This window comes from Syngnathus acus, chromosome 6, assembly GCF_901709675.1.
Source record: "Syngnathus acus chromosome 6, fSynAcu1.2, whole genome shotgun sequence".
NCBI classification, from domain to species: Eukaryota; Metazoa; Chordata; class Actinopteri; order Syngnathiformes; family Syngnathidae; genus Syngnathus; species Syngnathus acus.
Genome location: NC_051092.1, coordinates 12,258,823 through 12,276,844, shown reverse-complemented (window position 1 = coordinate 12,276,844; position 18,022 = coordinate 12,258,823). Strand labels below are relative to the sequence as shown.

General features: G+C 42.8%; 1 protein-coding gene across 10 annotated transcripts in view; it reads right to left on the bottom strand.

Annotated features, from left to right (window-relative positions):
- frmd4a (FERM domain containing 4A) overlaps positions 1 to 18,022 on the bottom strand; it is an 88,795-nt gene that overhangs the window by 22,119 nt on the left and 48,654 nt on the right. For 9 of the 10 annotated variants that reach the window (XM_037253329.1, XM_037253330.1, XM_037253327.1 and 6 more), the window contains exons 2-5: positions 7,272 to 7,337; positions 3,349 to 3,443; positions 2,614 to 2,706; positions 80 to 164 (exon numbers count right to left, since the gene is read on the bottom strand). In XM_037253329.1, coding sequence (XP_037109224.1) covers positions 80 to 164; positions 2,614 to 2,706; positions 3,349 to 3,443; positions 7,272 to 7,337 — 339 coding nt within the window. Of the gene's footprint in view, positions 1 to 79; positions 165 to 2,613; positions 2,707 to 3,348; positions 3,444 to 7,271; positions 7,338 to 9,700; positions 10,057 to 18,022 lie in introns of those variants that run through there. The other variant, XM_037253331.1, reaches the window with a different exon arrangement.

The following is an 18,022-nucleotide window of genomic DNA, read 5'->3' as shown; positions in this document are numbered from 1 at the left end:
AATGTTAGGGGAACCACTTTTGAAGCAAATATTGTACAGTAATCTAGTCATTAACAAAAAGTACGGTAAACCGATTTACCTTGTAGATGATGGACTTGGCATTGAGAAAAAACAGCTCAATGGTGGCATTGTCTTTCAAGTATGATATACTCTCTATGTAGAACCTGAATGTGAAGGAAGCAAAAAACATGATGTCATTTCCTACAGAGCAAATGCGTGTATGTAAGTAAATCTCTGGAGAAAACAGCACACAACTGATTGTACTGTCCATTTGCACTCTTTGGAATCCAATGAGATCCGAATGACAAAAGGATGAAAATGCACTATTGGACAGGTTTTCATTTTACATTACGTTTCCTATTGCCGAGTCGAGCTGCATTGCTTCACACAGTAAAGCCCTTGTTCTGGAGCTCATGAAACAGCTGGTGAGTGAGATGACAAAAATGACCACAAGGAGGCACTACAGCCATCGTGATGGTGAGCTTGTGTCTCTCACGTTCCACATTCATAAACCACATCTGCTGTCTCACCTTGTAAGCACCTCACACCACTCACACACACATACACCCCCACACCACCATCACCACACACACGCACGCACGCTCGCACGCGTACACACACACACACACACACCACACACACACACACACACACTGTGAAGAGCAAAGCACAGTAACCCACTTCTGGCAGGCCACTCGCGAGGCAGAGAAGTAACATAATAACACTTTCTAAATTTAGCTCATGAATGCATGTATGTACGTAGAGCTTTAGGGAAGCTACGATGGCAGTATGTTGGGAAGCTGCTCGTTCTTCGTGCCTACGTTAAAAGATGCTTATCCCTAAATGCATTCCAACCACCTTAGGTTGAGGAAACACAGATTTTGACTATAGCTAGTGAGAGCAGATTGTAAGAGGATCACTGACAAAACACAAACAAAACATTGAGGAAAATGCAAGACTGGGCCAATCAATGGCCCCATATGAACGTTTTATTAAAGCCACAAAGTCTTGATGAGAGGCGTACACGGGGCAGCCTGACATTTATTAAGCATAACTCAAACACAATTCAATCCGTATACTTTAGTTCAGTGAAAACAATTTGCTTGGGTTGGAAATGAATTCAGCGTTGACATTTGATTTGATTGTTGTTCTATCAGTCATGTATCTGCCTGTCCATGCGTGTGTGTGTGTGAGCATGTGTATAAAAGGTATTGAGGCTGATGATTGGACTGGACAATGGCGGAGCATGAGTAACTGAAACCTTTAACTGGTGTCATAGTTCAGTAGTTATACCGCTCCTTCCACATCCTATCACCTTCATAGATATACCCAGCTACAAAATGATAAATGTCATAAAGTACGAGTACTGCCCTTTGTAATCTGTGAGTAATAATAAATAGTCACACACAGGGGGACCTCGGTTTTACGGCGGTCCTGATGTGAGGTTTTGAGGGTATGAATGAAGGCATGCAACGAACTAATTAGCACAAAGATTTAGGGATGCACTTGAGGCCAAGTCAGTTGAGTTTGATTATCGTTCCCGATCCAATACATAGCCAATGCATAAAGGAAAACCAACTTGGAAAACCTGAGGACAGGACGTCGAAAACGCAAATAAATACAATGATAACTATCAACACAAAACAATGTAAAATATTTTGTGCAATATTTACAATTTATTGGCACATATTAGCAAATAAAATGCATTCATTTGAAAAATGTCCCTGTGTACATACACCATTGTTTCTCTCCAATTCCTCCGTGAGACCAGAGCGGGCTTTTGCCGAACAATCGCCGTATTGTGTCATTATTTTTGGTCCTGTTGTAAATGTCAACCTGGGAACGACTTCTCAGCAGCATTGTTTGGCCCAGTGTACCGCGTTGCTACGCGTGTTGCTAGCCAATGGGGAACTCTCCGGAGGGGAGTTGGGATGGGGTGGGCCAGTGACATTATCCGGATGTGTGTGTACTGGGGAACAAAGAACTCTAGTGGGCCAAAAACACAGCCTGTGATTTTTACTCAGGGCTATCTGAGGTTGCATGATTATGTGTGTGTGTGTGTGTGTGTGTGTGTGTGTGTGTGTGTGTGTGTGTGTGTGTGTGTGTGTGTGTGTGTGTGTGTGTGTGTGTGTGTGTGTGTGTGTGTGTGTGTGTGTGTGTGTGTGTGCTTTGCAGCAGCAGTTCATAGTTTTCTACAAGGAGCATTTTCAGTTGGTGAATGACCATATTTTCCTGTTGATGAACTGCAGAGCTGAAAGCCTTTTGAGCAAATGTGCACTCCACGGTATATAAATGCCCATCAGTCTTTGTTGAGGGTTGGGAAATGTTAACGCTTACTTATTCAGAAACACACAGTGCATACACTTGAGGTCAACAAGGCCCGTGATTGGCTGAGGGACCCCCGCAGGGGGGTTAACTACCAGGGTCAGACCAATTTGATTGGGGCCGGTAATAACCGACCCTCGCATTGCAATGAGCATAGGCAAAACGCACAGACAGCCCATCTTTCTCTCTCTCTCACACACACATACAGACACACACATACACATGCACACGTACACACACGCTTAAATGGGGGACATCGCAGGGTGCTGGCTGTGGATGAACACTCACCTGACACAGAAGTAGAGAACAATGGGCCCTGATTTCTTGGGGAATTCATGTTCTAATACCCTGCGGTCCAGCTGCAGCCAACTAAAGTGGCCCCTGAGGAGAGCAAAAAAAAAAAAAGCAATATCATTAACCCTTATTGGGGTATGCTGGAGGAAAATAATTACTAATGCTGATGAGTCTGATTGTTTTCCCCTGCTTTGCATCTCCCCTTGAGTGACATAAACAAAGTAGACAATTGCTCGCACGGCAGCTGTCGCATTATTTCCCTTCTCGTAAATCATTTGAGCCTTTACATGACTTTGCATGGACTGTCACAAGGTGCAACTTGTCTTTGTGCAGTAGGTTAACGAACATGAATTCATTGCTGTAGTTGCTTAAACAACTAGATTGGCTAGATTTACACTGCCAGGGTCAAGTGATACTATTCATTATCATTTCTGCACTATTCTACAAAATAATCGCAGACGATAATTAGAAATGTCAACGACAGTAACCCTCGATTAAATCAATGAGCGGAGGAGTCAGCCCATCGCCCAAAAATGCCAATAATGTTGAGTATTTGTTTTACATATGTATTGGTGTTCTGGTGTTGATGCTCCTGGAGTGAACATGCCATTTGGATTTCCGTACACAAAGGAGCTCATCTTCACCAAGAAAAGTGACTTCTTCTTCAGAAAAGTGACTTATTTACACCGCAGTGGACTCCGAAGTGTAACACTTAGGATCAGGACTCACGTTTCGTCTGTGTAAGCAATTCCAAAGTACTCCTTCTCCTTGAGATTGAAGTGAGAGGCCACCAGGTCCAGGAGGTCCTTAGACATTAACTTGGGCTGCAGAAAGACACATTCAATATCATCAGTAAACGACTGTAGAGCACTGCCACATACACAGCTTTTCTTTCCAGACTGTACCGGGTTTTACGGCTCCTTAAATTGGCCACAGATCAGATTTTTTTAGATCTTGGACGCATGTGTTTAGAGAGTACCGGGTATTGATTGAATCACGGCAGCTTTCTTTGACAGAACGTGGGTAAGTGCAAAAAATACGTGCAAAAGAGGAGATTAACAACGCATGGCGCTCGTGGTTGCTGCTGACAGTACGGCGACTGTGCCTTTCACTCTGCTCCCGCTCTCCTCTTACCCACACCTCTGCTGCAGAGTCATGCCTTTGGGCCTGAGCGATGTACTGCAGAGGAGGTAGAGGGCTGCGGCCGGGACGAGCTTCCAATCGCCGGCCCAAATGGTTCACGCTGTGGTGTAACGTCCACTTGTGAGTGATGTTTCGTAAAGGCAAAGTGATGACAGCCACCCCCCTTCACTCATTGCCTTGCTAACGGTCTTGGGGATGTTTTAAATCAAGAGTTACGAATGAGGACTGCTGCGTCACTCTGCTGGGCCGGGATGTCTTGAGTGAGAGGATGCACCGCCCTGAGTGAAGTTAACCATGGGTGTGCCTTGCCCGGGCAATACATGCTCCCCATGCACACAGCCCGATAACACACTCACACTATTAGCTACAGCACTAAAGGGGCACACCTTCCTAGCAATCTTCCCCCGAGGTCTGCTGCGATCTACTCACAGCACACTTACAACCACAGTGATAGACACAACTGGGAGCTATTTAAAGAAATACCAGTGATGATGGCACCTCAACACACATACACACACAAACACACCGGTACACACACACACACACACATCTCCACTGACCTAGATCACATATGAAAGTGACCGCCTACAGTGAGTGATTTTTCTATTTTCTTTTTCCAGCACAAAAAAGCTCAGGAGAGGAGACAAGCGCAAGAGAGAAAAACACGAGTTGGAATGTGTCTGAGGTTTTCATCTATTGGTTTTGAAATGATAAAAGAACGAGATTTAATAAATAACTCATTAACCCTATTTTATTATTGTATCATCAAGGAAATAAAGGGTCTCATCGGTTTACAATGGAATAGCCTTTCCTATAAAAACAACGACACATAACGCAAAGTTGTAGATGAAGTCAGAATGCACTATAACATATCACTAATCTATATTTACGTTGTGCAAAACTGAAGCATCAGTTGTACCATATGCTCTTTTTTTTACAGGATGCAATTAAGCGGAAAATTGCTGCAAGGATGTGACAACTTCGGGGCCCGCTGTAGCATTTAAAGTTGTTCGGCTGTGACAAACAAACAAAACAAAACGGATGACAAGAGTGTCAGCTTTTGAAGTACCTCAATTACCTTTTCACCAGATGTGAATGCAGTGCACTTTAAGGGGGAACTGTATTTCTTCTACCCTGAACTGGAGTGTCACCAAAAATCAGTAACTGTAAGCGCTCGCGAGAACAAGTAGCATCCATAACCAATGCACGAAAATGTTGGGTCTGGAACTATGCTAGCATTAGCGCTAATGAGTGTTTTCAGCTCTTCTGAAAAGCATGCTGCGGTCTGTTACTACCACCCAGCCATCAACAATTCGGGCCGATAATAGCAATTATCGTGCATCCGTGCAAACCGCAGCAGAACCAGCAGCCAGTGACGGACGGGAACACAATGATAAAGGCCTATGTTGTGAGGGGAGTTGCGAGCAACAGAAGCAATCCGGGGAAGGTTTGCCTTGAGTCTATCGTCTCTACGGTGTTCCAAATACAGCAGCATACATGATGCGCTGAACTATGTAATTGGCTTTGGATCTTTCTACCTGTCATGCTGTACGTCATCTTATCTGTGAGAAGGTAAACACCGAAGACTGTACGCGCAACCGTGTTTCGGGAGACAAGACTGACAAGATAGTAAATGGTTTCACACTGACAGTTCTCTGCTAGCACCGGTAATTGTTAACAGTCGAGAGTTACAGGAGAGGGCTGATGTTGAGGCAAATGCTCAAAAGGCATGTCATGTCTTACAAGACTTTAGAATACTACGGGGTTCCAAGACTGGCTCGAAACGAAGACTTGGGATTCAGACATGCGCTTATTTTGGCCGCAAAGCATCTCTCGCTGACATTTCAGTGTATAAGTTGGTAGGAAACCCAGCAAAGGAGCATCGAGCAGACTCAGAGGAAGCAAATCCTCCTTGATAGACGCACGACACTGTTACGCAACTTGGCCTCAATGCTCCATTTGCTGCCCATTAGACTACGCCAGTTCAGCCTCAGGGAGTGATAGCCATATGAACGGCATATATTTTACAAGGGTGGTATATCAGGTAGAGGGCTACTAGGTTTACAACCTGGCCAATAGGTGCGCTGGCCTCCTGGCACATAGCCGGCAGGCGACGAGGCGTTGCTCCATAAACAAAGCGCAAGAGCAGTCCCTCTCAAAAAGTAAGTGAAAGGCGGTAAAGGAAAGGGAGGGATGGAATAAAAAGCAAACGACCCCTCTGGGATTAAACACCTGGCCAAAGTTACAAGTCGTTGACCTGAATGAGATCAAGATTTCAGAGGCCAGTTGAAGCTTTGCAGGAATGGGAGGACCAAAGCACTGTTAAATAATTAAAAGGACATGAAATGGTCCCGCACAGGCAATGAACTACTTTCTCAACACTTGAAAAAACATTCCACTTCTGCCGGGTTATGGCCTTTCCCTCAAGACAACATTTTCAGAAAGACAACATGATCATTTTTCTCTGCGTCTCATAAGGGTTCAGCAGCCCAATGAATTTGCACAGTTTACCAAACAGGCAGTATCTTGACTAATGGATCATAGACGTTTTCCATATTTTTATTCATTGATCAGTACAGGCAAAGTGGCACAACAGTGGTCAGTGAGCCCTACAACCTTTACCCTCGTTTGTTCTTCGGGGGAATTTCGAAGGTATTGCATCTAGGTGGAGGACTGTCGTGCAAATCTCCGAATCTGATACCAGCTCATGCCCATTATTGGGTAGAAGACTTTAAGCACGGATGGACTGATAGTCGGTTGGATACTTTTTATCGGTGGATGGTGGGGATAGCTGGAGAGGTGGCTACACACAGATGCACAAATGATAAGATAAATCGGGGATGTACGGATTAATGGGACGGCTGAATAGGTGGTTGCATAGATTAAAGGGTGGCGGAAAGAATGGATGCACTACGCATGGACGGAGGTGATAAGGTTGCGGTTCAGTTGTGTTTAAAGAGGCAGTGGGATTTGGTGAGGTGTAACAGGAGGCTGTGACTCGGAAAAGAAGCTCAACTGTGAGAGCAAGAAGCGGAAAGCCGAGAGAAGGGGAGAGAGAGAGAGATGTCGAGAGGGATAGAAGATGAGGGAATCAGTTCTGGCATCGTAATCGAATCAGAGAGACCTATCCATGGAAACTGAATTTTTTTCTCCTCCCTTTCTGCCATTCTCACGTTTGATTATTCCTTAGCTTGGGATAACAGAGTCTTGAGAGCACCCTATGCATGTATTTGCTTTAATTTTGTTTTTGTTTTACAATGCTCGCTGTGACATTCTGTAGCATGATCACTCAAGAACAGATTGAGATGTTGCTGAGCCACTGCTCAGGGCATCTGTCTGTTTAATGTCTGTGCGGTCAGGTGAGCGTGAGAAAAGTGCAAAGTCACCTACTGCTGACACTTTTTGCCCAGTCAGCTGAAACTGTGGACCCCTCTGGGGACACTGGTATTACTCCTCCCTTGCTTTGAGCTAAGAAGAGGAATAAAAGAACTGGAGAATGAGGGACTGACCTGCACAAGGAGCTCTAGCTTCCTGTCATCCAGGAGGTGGACCTGACATCGCCTCCCCTCCGTCATCTGTAAAACAGAAGATGTATCGGTCAATAATTTGTTGGTTATTTAATCACAGAGAAAAATAAACACATTATCCAATAACAGTTGGTGAACTTTCCTCGGTCATAATAAGGTTAGATGGCCATTCTAAAAACACAATGGCTTAATACACCCATATGATGATGGATCTTTCCAGCAATCCCTCTTTTGAACAGGAACAGCAGCATCCATCAAAGCATTTAACTACAGGGGCTACAATGAGGGTGGCTGATTGTGACAACGTTTGAATTGTGGTTGCATTGCTTGCTGAATAGAGCTGCCAAGTCCATAAACACACAAGCAGGTGGAACGACAAAATAGTGTGGGAAACGCACAGCGCTGTACGAGCTAAACAATTTTGCGTGGTAGACAAAGCTGAGACAAGGCTGTCCAAACATGTCGGCACATTTCAAAATTCACACCAGTTAGAGCGGTTAAGTTTTGTGAATATTTTTATGTCTCGTCTTTGAGAATATAGTCCTTATCTGTACTTTGTTATTTTCTCCTGGCTTCTTGGTGTTCACTGAGCTTGTAAATTGACGACTCGGTGGTATTGTCGGGTAGTTGTCATGCAGTTATATAATTCCTGCAGAGTCGTGCTGCTTTTCGCACCTGCGCTCTATTCCGCAGATGTATGCTACAACTGTGTGACTGGGCAAACAAACTCTTGTGTTGCAGCTTATCCCAATGTTGTGTTGGGCTTTTTTCGAAAACCGATGGAGTTTAGGCTAAGGTCAATATAGCCCGCCTAAACACAAAGTATTTTTTACCATTCTTCCTCCAGTTTCACTGGTTTGTATAAAAGGCACCAACACAGAATGGCGGGTTCAGTTGCCCTGAAGAGTTTCCAGCTTCACGTCACATCAGAGCAAGAGGCTTCTTTCGCTTCTTTCACACTGCCATTTGAAGTGGGCATTTTACTGGTTAGCTGCTGTGAGTATGGAAACTCTGCAGGATTGGAGTGGAAGCTTCAGTCCACTGACTTATTTGCTAGTTTCACTTCGTATGAGAAGCGTAAGAGTTTGAAGTTTAATACCAGCGACTCACCATCTACAACTCTTAGTGCTGAAAGCAACTGGGGTTGCAAAACAGTTATGCCGTGTAAACGCACAAGAGCATAATCTCAGCTCTGTAAAAGTACTGATGGGCCAGTTTACCGTGAATACACAAGACTTCCCTACCACGATCAACGCAATTGCAACTGTACGGCAAGTATTTTATACGTTTCGCACTCACAAAGGTACACAAACGCACTTTCTCACAGCATAGAGGTGAGCTGTGAGAGGAAAATACACCCATACACCACGCAAACTGTTTCAGCATATGCCGCCTTGCACTTTACAGCTTCATCGGACCCCACCCACTCGCCGCTGACTGATCTCCTGCGGTTTGAGGCTTTGGATGGGGTGCACCTGTGCACACAAACACATTGATTTTCCAAACCTTTTGCTTTCATCTTGAATTTATCATTTCATGTCTGTACCTAACGCAAGTCATTTTAATTGGTGGTACATCGGAGAGTGTGTGACTTTGTCGTCAGCCAGGTGTTCTTAAACATTTTGCTGAATGATCAGTTGAAGTTATGCTAGCGTGTATTCAATACTGTACAGTAGTAACAGTAATGGGTTTTTTTTCACTACTAGTGTCACATTTGGCCACCTAGTAGAAAGCTACTCTGTTGCAATAGTAACCCTAATAGACCTTACTGGGAGCACTTGTAGCCCCCTGGACCAGACTAGTAGATTTTCATCACCACGACATAATGTTGACCTACTAGTATGCCAAAGTCATCCTAGTGATGTGCAGAAATGCCATAAAAATGCTACTAGTAAGAACCGGTTGTTTAGTCTGCTAAATTGTCTTACAAGTGAGGAGAAAGAGTGCTAGTAAATGGATCTTGCTGGATATCAAGGATCTGGAGCAAATGCTCAAAATGGCTTTGACACAAAACACAGAGTCACCCAGAATAGTGCAAATGCAACAAATCACTGCCTTGGAGGCTTGTTTTATTTTAAGGGCCGGGACAAACAATTTTGGCTTTTGCTTTGTGGCATTGGCCAAACAGTGCTGAGCCTTTTTTCCCCCATGCCAAAAACAATAAAGTCTATGAATAGAGCCAAGTGGATGAAGAAAAAGCAACGTGGAATATTTGAGCCATGCTAGGATGGAAGGATCACAACCAACATATCAAGCAGAGAGGTGCGCATGTAAACACGAGCGGCAGCAGTACAATGCGTTTTCAACCTGGCTGAGACCTGATAGTGATGATTAATCAGCATTTTGTTCGTTTGACTGTTTCTGTCAGTGATGCTCAGACGGTGCTGGCAAAGACCCAATTCAAATGTTACCTTCAACGCGCCGCTTTTGGCTTCCACAGAAAAAAAAAAAAAAAAGACTCAGGGACTCACAAGAAGAAAAAAAACAGTCCAAGTATTAATCCCTGAAAGCAACGAGTCGTGCGGTTTGCAGACAAGCTTCCAACAGCAGCCGGACCGAAGGAGGAGACACGTCCGCATCCATGTTGGCGGTGACCACTGACCAGTCAATGGTGAATCAGCTCACTCACTGGGCTCTCCTTCCGAGCGTCGTCGTCTCCCTCCCGCCCGCCAGGATGCCGCACGCGCAAGGAACTAGAAGCCTAAACTCGCTTGCTCTCATCCCTCTCTCTCCACTTCCAGAAGACTGATAATGATGGGAGCTTCATCCCTTCTTCCTCCTCCTGTCACCACCGGCGCACACTGCAAGAACGAACGCGGAGCAACGGACCGTACCAAGTGGCGAATAGGGGGACTGACGGGAAGAACCCCAGGCAAAAATGAATTTGCAAACTTGCATTCGAATCTGTCTTCGCTTGATATCTTTCGTTTATATTAGTAAAAACGCAGGAATCGTGGAGGACGATATATTGAAGAGAAGGAAGGGTTTGACAGAGTATCCAAACAGCTACCCCTCCTTCTCGAAAATTCTCATGGGGTTCGCGCGTGCACGGCACTCTCAAAGCTACAGTAACATGTGATGCATTCATTCATTCATTCGTTCATTCATATAACAACCATGAATTCCAGCCCACAAAACACCATCATTTTAGTTAAATGTTTTAAAAAAAGAAAAGTGGGGCATTGCATGAAAATAATAAAATAAATTGTAAAGATGAATAATAATGTATAATTTGTCTGTACTGAACTTTGACAGGTGGATTCACTCACATTTCTCAGCAAGACCAACCTCGGTTCCCTTAAATCTCAAACAACACAAGTTCTTTATCTTCAGTGACAAACACGTCGCAGTTGACTTGCTTTTTGCAAATGCACAAAGCCTCTGTTTGTTTCTCAAGTTCCAAGAGGATTTCTTGTAGGGATGGTCTTCGTCACCTCTGGTTTTAAGTATGGTCTGCAGAGAATTCTGAGAGTCGGTGAGTTTTCAAATCACCCAGCGTTTACGGTGCAACTACAGGTTTCCATTTCCATACGCAAAGAAGGAAAAATCCAATTGGATTGTTTTGCACTGCCTGCATTTGGCCTTTCTCCATTCCACCGCTTCCTGTCCGCACTCTACCAACACAAATCTCCTTCCTCGGGTTCGCTTCGCCTCAATGATTTTTCTGGCCCTCAGTGCTCATGCTCACGTTCCAGGAAGCCAAATTGGAAGCTTGTGTTCACCTGACGCTGGCCGAGCAGCAGCTGCCAAAACCACAAAGTTGTTAACATAACACAATCAGCTCCAGTTTTTGGTACCAAAAATAGACAGCCTCTGTGTGTATGCGGAGGCATCTCTTTCTTTGTCTACTATTCATAGAGTAATAAAAACTTCCTACAGTATTGTGTGCACATTAGTCAGTGTCATTTCAGCTACAAAACAATGCAGTCTTAAATTTACAACCTCCCAGAATAACAGAACATCAATAGAGAATTTGCATGCTTTTTAAATATTTTCTAAGAAATCCTGAATTAACCAGGTGAAATTCTGAAAAATGACATTAAAATTATGCAATTCTAGAGTGATGCATGAATATGAACATACTAGTATCACATTTCTGCAGTTTGTGGTTCAAATGTTTTTTTTCCACCTTCCACAAAGATGCATGTTTGTTTAATTGAGGACTGAATTTTCCATAGATGTGAATGTGAGTATAATTTAAAAAAAAAAAGGTGTTTAAAAATCAGGGTCTTAATGGAAATGAAATGCAAATCAGGGCTAAAGTGCCTGAGAATGGAAAAATAAGTACATTAAATATTAAAGAAACAAACTTGAATGAGGGCATTTACAGTAGCGGCATCAAATACATTTGCAAAAACAGCTTATAAATAAACACATACAATCTAACAAGCACAATATTATCACTTTACCCTCAATTTGCGAAGCAGCTCTGAATAAACAACGTGATTGGCTCGAATCACATGGGAAAAGTTACAACACTGACATTTGGTCTGTGTATTTCCTGGGTACATTTCAGGCTGTTGTAATAATCATAAAAAAACGCAAGTTATGATGACACGAATGGAACCCCTTCTGCCTCATTCCCAAAAATATGAACTTGCCAAATTGTCACACAGAGACTCATGATAGGGGATGAAGACAGTCTCCAAGTGCCCTCTTCATGGCGGCCAACTTTACATCATCTGCAAGTGGAAATCTTTTTGCAGTTCCTTATAAATGTACTTAGTGCGTAGATCTGCGAGGACTCCAGTGTGTTCATTATCCTTCCGTTATTGAAGACTGTCCCCCTTCCTGTGCAGCTTCAGACGACCGAGTTGTGTTCACTCCCACAACGGCGCAAATGCCCATTTCAAATTGCGCCCATCTGCAAAAATAGCTAGAGAAAGAAAACTCCACCCATGTTCACAGTGACACTGCACTTTATGCTATACTTGCACAGGGCACAGAAAAAAAAGAGCCTATAGATACAGACAAGCATGCACAGTCACTGTCACGAGGAAATCAGACAAGTGAGGCACTCATCAATTCAACAATTGCTGCAAGTTCAACACTTATTTTTGCTGAGGTCACATGAGAAGCAACAAGGAGATGTATTCTCTTCTCCCCCCTTCCAAACACACTCTTACCAGATTTTTGTGTTTCTGGATATTTTTGGCCTCTCCCAGACACCGGAAACTGCCTTGTCCAACTTAAACATCTCCAGATGAGTCCTTTCCCCAGCTTTAACATAAACACCCGTTGCTGGCTTTTCCTTTCCTTTCAGTCAAATACATATCTGCCTTCATTGGTTACTTCCTTTGTTTGCCGTCACAAGGCCCCGGTTGTTTGACTGAAGCAAGGGAGGGAAGAGCAAAAGGAGGCTGAAATTGACATAGACAGATTGAGGGGATAGCAGGGAAGAACTGTGAGAGGAAGACCCAGAACACGTTCCCTTCAAGAGTTTCTGAATAAATGTTCATAATGTGAGGAGCGCTACTTACTGATCTAAGCACAAATCATTTTTAACAGACCCAATTTTTAAAATGTGGGAGAACCCCTCGGGGAACTTTGATGTCACTTTCAGTAGACAGCAGAGGGTTGTAAATGAAATGAAAAAATGGCAGCGCCCTGAAGATGCAATAATTCTTATTCCAGAAATGCAATGTTAATCAGAATACTGTCTTTAGACTAGTGGGGGCAAGTAGAACAAGATTTTTTTCTTTTTGCCTTGGCTTCCCTTTTAAGAGGGCAAACATCTGTCATTTGCATGTGTCACATGTTCCGTGACCCTCAAAGGGTGTTGGCCTAAAAAATCCAATGTGGGGAAACAGAGACTTGTTATGAGAGTGAGGTGCGGTCTTAATGACGTGCTGATGGGATACAATCTGGATTTAGGAACAGAAGGGGCTGGCATGAACTCCAAAAGGTAACGGCTGCAGATATAAACCTGACTAATGGAAGCAAGATGACCACACCCAACCTCGGTCATCTTACGAGACTAAACAAACAAGCACGGTCTTCGAGATATATATGACGAGTGCGTATTAACACATGGCTGCATAACAAAAAGAGAAGGCTGAATACTTTTGGATGTGTTAAACTGTACTTGAAACGACTCTCTGCGCTCAAAATAGATTTCCTCTTTTATCATCTTATAGTGCTCAGACTTAACGAGAAAATCACATCCCAGTGGTTTCAAGGTATACATACCGCTGTTTCAAAGTCACAGTGACTCTGCTAAAATCTTCTATCATTTATACTTTTTTGGATGAAGCCACTGGTGATAGGAAAATATTAGCATCTCCTGGATGTAAAGGACCACAGTTGAAACTGTGCAGAGAAGGTCACGCAAAGGCAGCCAGGAATGTCTCAAGAATCCACTGACCGGGAGCAATCTGTTTTGTTTGCTCAAGTGTGTGTGTGTGTGTGTGTGTGTGTGTGTGTGTGTGTGTGTGTGTGTGTATATGTGTGCGTGGGAGTGTGTTTTTGTGTGTGTCTGCGAGCTCCACCCGTGCGCCCATGGCTGACTTTGAGGCTGAAATGTGGTTCCAGTTAGGATTTTTTTCCCCTAAATCAGAAACACGCTGTGGCACTTCAAACAAATGGGAGAAGATTCTAAAGCAGGCTAGTCTTTCGTCTTGTTTTACTTGAATGCTACATTCTTAGACGTTATACCCAACCCCGAAAGAAAGAACTGTGCCTATAACTGTCAGATTGAAAGATATATGACCACCAGTTTTTATAGACAAATGTGACTTTTGTTTTTTCGGCAGGCAGTGAGCACCTAAAAATATTTTGTGGTGTTCTCACAGTAGTTCCTATTGTCATCGACTTTCTTCAGTGTTTTTTATTCTCAACTTCATTGTGCATATGTAACACGCACCCAAATGCTGCTAGGCTCTCAATTACAGTCATTGTCACTTAACCCCTTGTCGGAGAATCCTGGAAGAGGTCCAGATACACACCTAAAAAGTTGCCAAGTTCTGTGGGTGGACAAAATCAACCTGATAAAATTATTCCTTTTGGAATTTTCCACTTTGAATGAGGAAAAACTACCTACAAAGTTCAAATGAAAAGCAACTCAGGCGATAAAGGTCTACCGCAATCTTGATCACTGGGAATGTGCTTATGTGGTGCATTAAAGTGAAGCCCAGTTCAAATGGATCTTTGACATCTATAGCCGTCAATGGCAGTGAAGGAGTTATCCCTAAATAAGGAACATGACGGACGAGCATTAGTATAAGAGTTCTGAAACTGATCCATTCTCACACAATTGCCTGGCAAACCATCTGCGCTTGACCGTGTCGGTCATAAGCAGAATAGAAAATATCAAATACTACAGATGTGCATCTAAGACTTAGATGCACATCTGTAGTATGTGACCCAGTTCACCTCAGATGTATTTCTTTCTTGACTTAGATTCTAAGTCAAGAAAGAAATGCTGCATTCTCTAGCGACCATTCTACCGAATCTAACTCCACCCTGCCACGAGTGTACTGTGGTTTGGTATTCCAACTGAAGAGTGCTGAAAAGTGCTTTGGTATAAATCACTTTTGTGATGTTGTCGCCTGTGCAACAGTGGAAAAGCAAAGGATTACATTGTGAACCAAACATTTGGTTGGAACCAAGGCTTGCCTGGCGGCCTGTAATAGTCCAACCAGTCTCATGTCATTTAGCACAGGCTAAGATTTATACTCCACAGTTTAAGGGACTACCACTTTGATGGCACGATTGGAGCATGAACGGAAAACTAATTCTCTGCATGGAAGCCAGTATTTTTAGATCTGAAACATTTTACAGGGACTTCACATAACCACCATATTAAATGGAGCAAATTGAATGAGCATTTCTTATTTGTGTTACTCATGTATTATAGTTTACGTTTGTGTTATCGCTAGAGTTATTTCCATGTAAGTTGGGCGTTGGCGCATGCGGGTTGTGTCGTGTTCTGTCAGAGTAAACATAGCCATATGTGTCACTTGAAAGATACATATACAGGAAGGAAACCTTGATTGAGAACTTGGACTTGCACTATAAATCCAGCCTACATGACTTGGTGATTTTGGATTCCAGAGACATGACTTGTCATGACTTTTATCAATGAAAGTCAGTCCGAAGTGGGGCTACTGAGATCTGCAGGAATGCGAGGTGGCAATGAGTGCGAGCCTCATTCACAAGGGAAGGATCTCTTACGGCTTACACCTCCTCTATTCATTTATAATTTACACGGTGAAAAATCTAGGTTGACCCCGGTGACCCTCCGGCTGGAAATACATGCCGGAAGACGGCTTGATGTCACGTGGCGGGATTTGGTTCTATGTCTCTTATAATCTTGTGCATTTTTAGTTCAAACTGACCAAGGCTATCCTGGAACAATTCTTGATCTGATCTGCATTTTGTGTTTCGCAAACTCAAGGGCATTGCTCACTGAGGAGACATTGAACTCCAGTGGCCTTGATGCAATGACATGACTGGCTTGAATACCAAATACTCAAATGGGTCTGTATGCTGAATATTAAGCAGACCTGTCTGCAGTTGTAGTCGATCGAGTGTCTCACGGTGCTTGTATGCTCTCCTGGCCTTCTCAACATGCACGCTAAGACAGAACAGCTTGGGAGTTGAGATGAGACAGGAGGCCAGTAGCAGTCCGTAAGGACATTGGGGACTGGGTGGCACAGAGAAACTGGAAAAGATTTATTTTTATTTTATTTTTATCCTCTGGTATGGATCGCAAGATGGAGAATTGGCTTTTCACAATATAAAAAAAACAGGATGATATATTTTTCCATAAACTATAACAATAATTAATACTTTTTCTGCACCACCTCAATTGAACATCATTAGGCTACCAATCACAGCATTATGGTGGAGTGCTCAACATACTTAAATCCAATGCTTGGTTGAAAAAGAATAGGAAATTCTGTGGAACTGAGTGTAGCAGTGGATTTGCGAGGTTGATCGAAGTTCAAAGATTTAAAAATGTGTCCCCCTTGACAACTTCCGAAGAGATCTGAACATCCCCCACAGTGAAAATTGTGCCAGAAATGAGGGAAATTAGGGAGAAAAAAAACATAAAAATGTTGGTTCCAGAGATCAGAATTAACTATTGAACAAGACAGGAAATCCATCATGCCTTTGAGAATACTGGGAGCTGCAGATTGCTCCCCTCACTTTCTGAGTAGATCTCTGTTGACCTTCAGGACACACCGACTTGTGTGATGTAAGAGGATTTAAAGATGGGTATGGAAAGTGAAGATTTACAATCAAAACACTAAGTGGTTGGGAGGGATTTACAGGCCTGAAAAGGGCAAAGCACTCAGGTAAGACGGAACCGGAGGCTGACTTTTAAAAGCAAAACAGAAGAGGGGACAATGTGAGGTTATGCTGAAGTTGTTTTAAGAGCTTTCTCATCTGTGCACAGTTTCAAGGCAGAAGTACAAAGAGGACTCCATTTTGTTTCTTTTCTAAAAGAGCGATGTGACCCAAATGTTTAACACAGCAACATGATTACAATAAATATTTGTATCAATACACATCAAGGCTATAAAGCTCCACTTAATTGTGAGTGTTTTTGAAGAGAGCGAATGTTGCGTTCAAGGCCGCAAATGTACACCGAAGGGCCGCCAGACATTTGTCTGTACTTGGGAATGTGAACAAACCACTAAAACAGTTGACAAAGGTACAAGTGTACATACTGTAAATATGTTTTCAGAACTATTTTATTATTCGAACATTTTTTTAATAACAAGGTACAGTACTGTAAATATATTTTTAGAACTCTAATTATTATTATTACAACTTTTTTTATAAAAAGTGGCATAATTCCTCAATTTAGAAGGTTTATTTTGAATTTGTGAGAAATAAATTTGGGGGGGGGAAAAAAATCCGCGATGTACTGGAGCAGCGATAATTGTACCGCGATGTAGCGAGGGATTACTGTATATCTAAACCAAATCCTTTGGCTCAGTGTACCGTCACACTTGATTCCACCGAGGCGACATAGTGAAAAATGACCCGGCTCATCTGCAGGGAGAGCCCTCGGCAAGGATGCGTGGTCGGCACTGTGTTCTTCTCCAAAGGGAACCCCTGTCATTGTAAATTTATTGAATGTCCGCCATTTGGCCTTTTACGCCTCAGGCAGCGTCCAGGATCTGAGGTGGGGAAAAAAGCTGAGTTTGTTCAATAAATAAAATCACCTGATCAATCACTTTACACGTGAGTCATGGTCATTTTTTTTCCCCTCCGTTACCGTCTGTATGCAAAGACACAAAGAAGAGCTCAGCTTACATGTGAACAGTCGCTGATTGCACATTTCTGCCTATTGTGTGCAATTTAATTTAAGTACATGAATAATTCAGTCTACAGATGGGAGCACTCGAAAAAGACGGGGGAAGACAAAAAAATTAATAGACTCCTCATGTTCCCCGCATTTTATTCCTAACTAAATTTCATTCATAACTGATAAGGCTTATTAAGGCGTATATAGACCATTTTTTCATGCATCAGAAAGGATATTAAATTACTACTAAACTGTGTTATTAAGCATGAATTTATGCTGCCTTTAAATTTATGCGTTTATCAGATTCTTCTTCATGGAAGATTTTTTACAAACGACAAAGATAAATACGATAGATTGATTGATACATACAGTCCATACATATAGTCTACATAAAAAAAATTGTAACAGCAAAAAGAGATTTTCTCTATCGAAAATGTTATCAATAACCTATACTTAACTCAACTGGGAAAAAAAA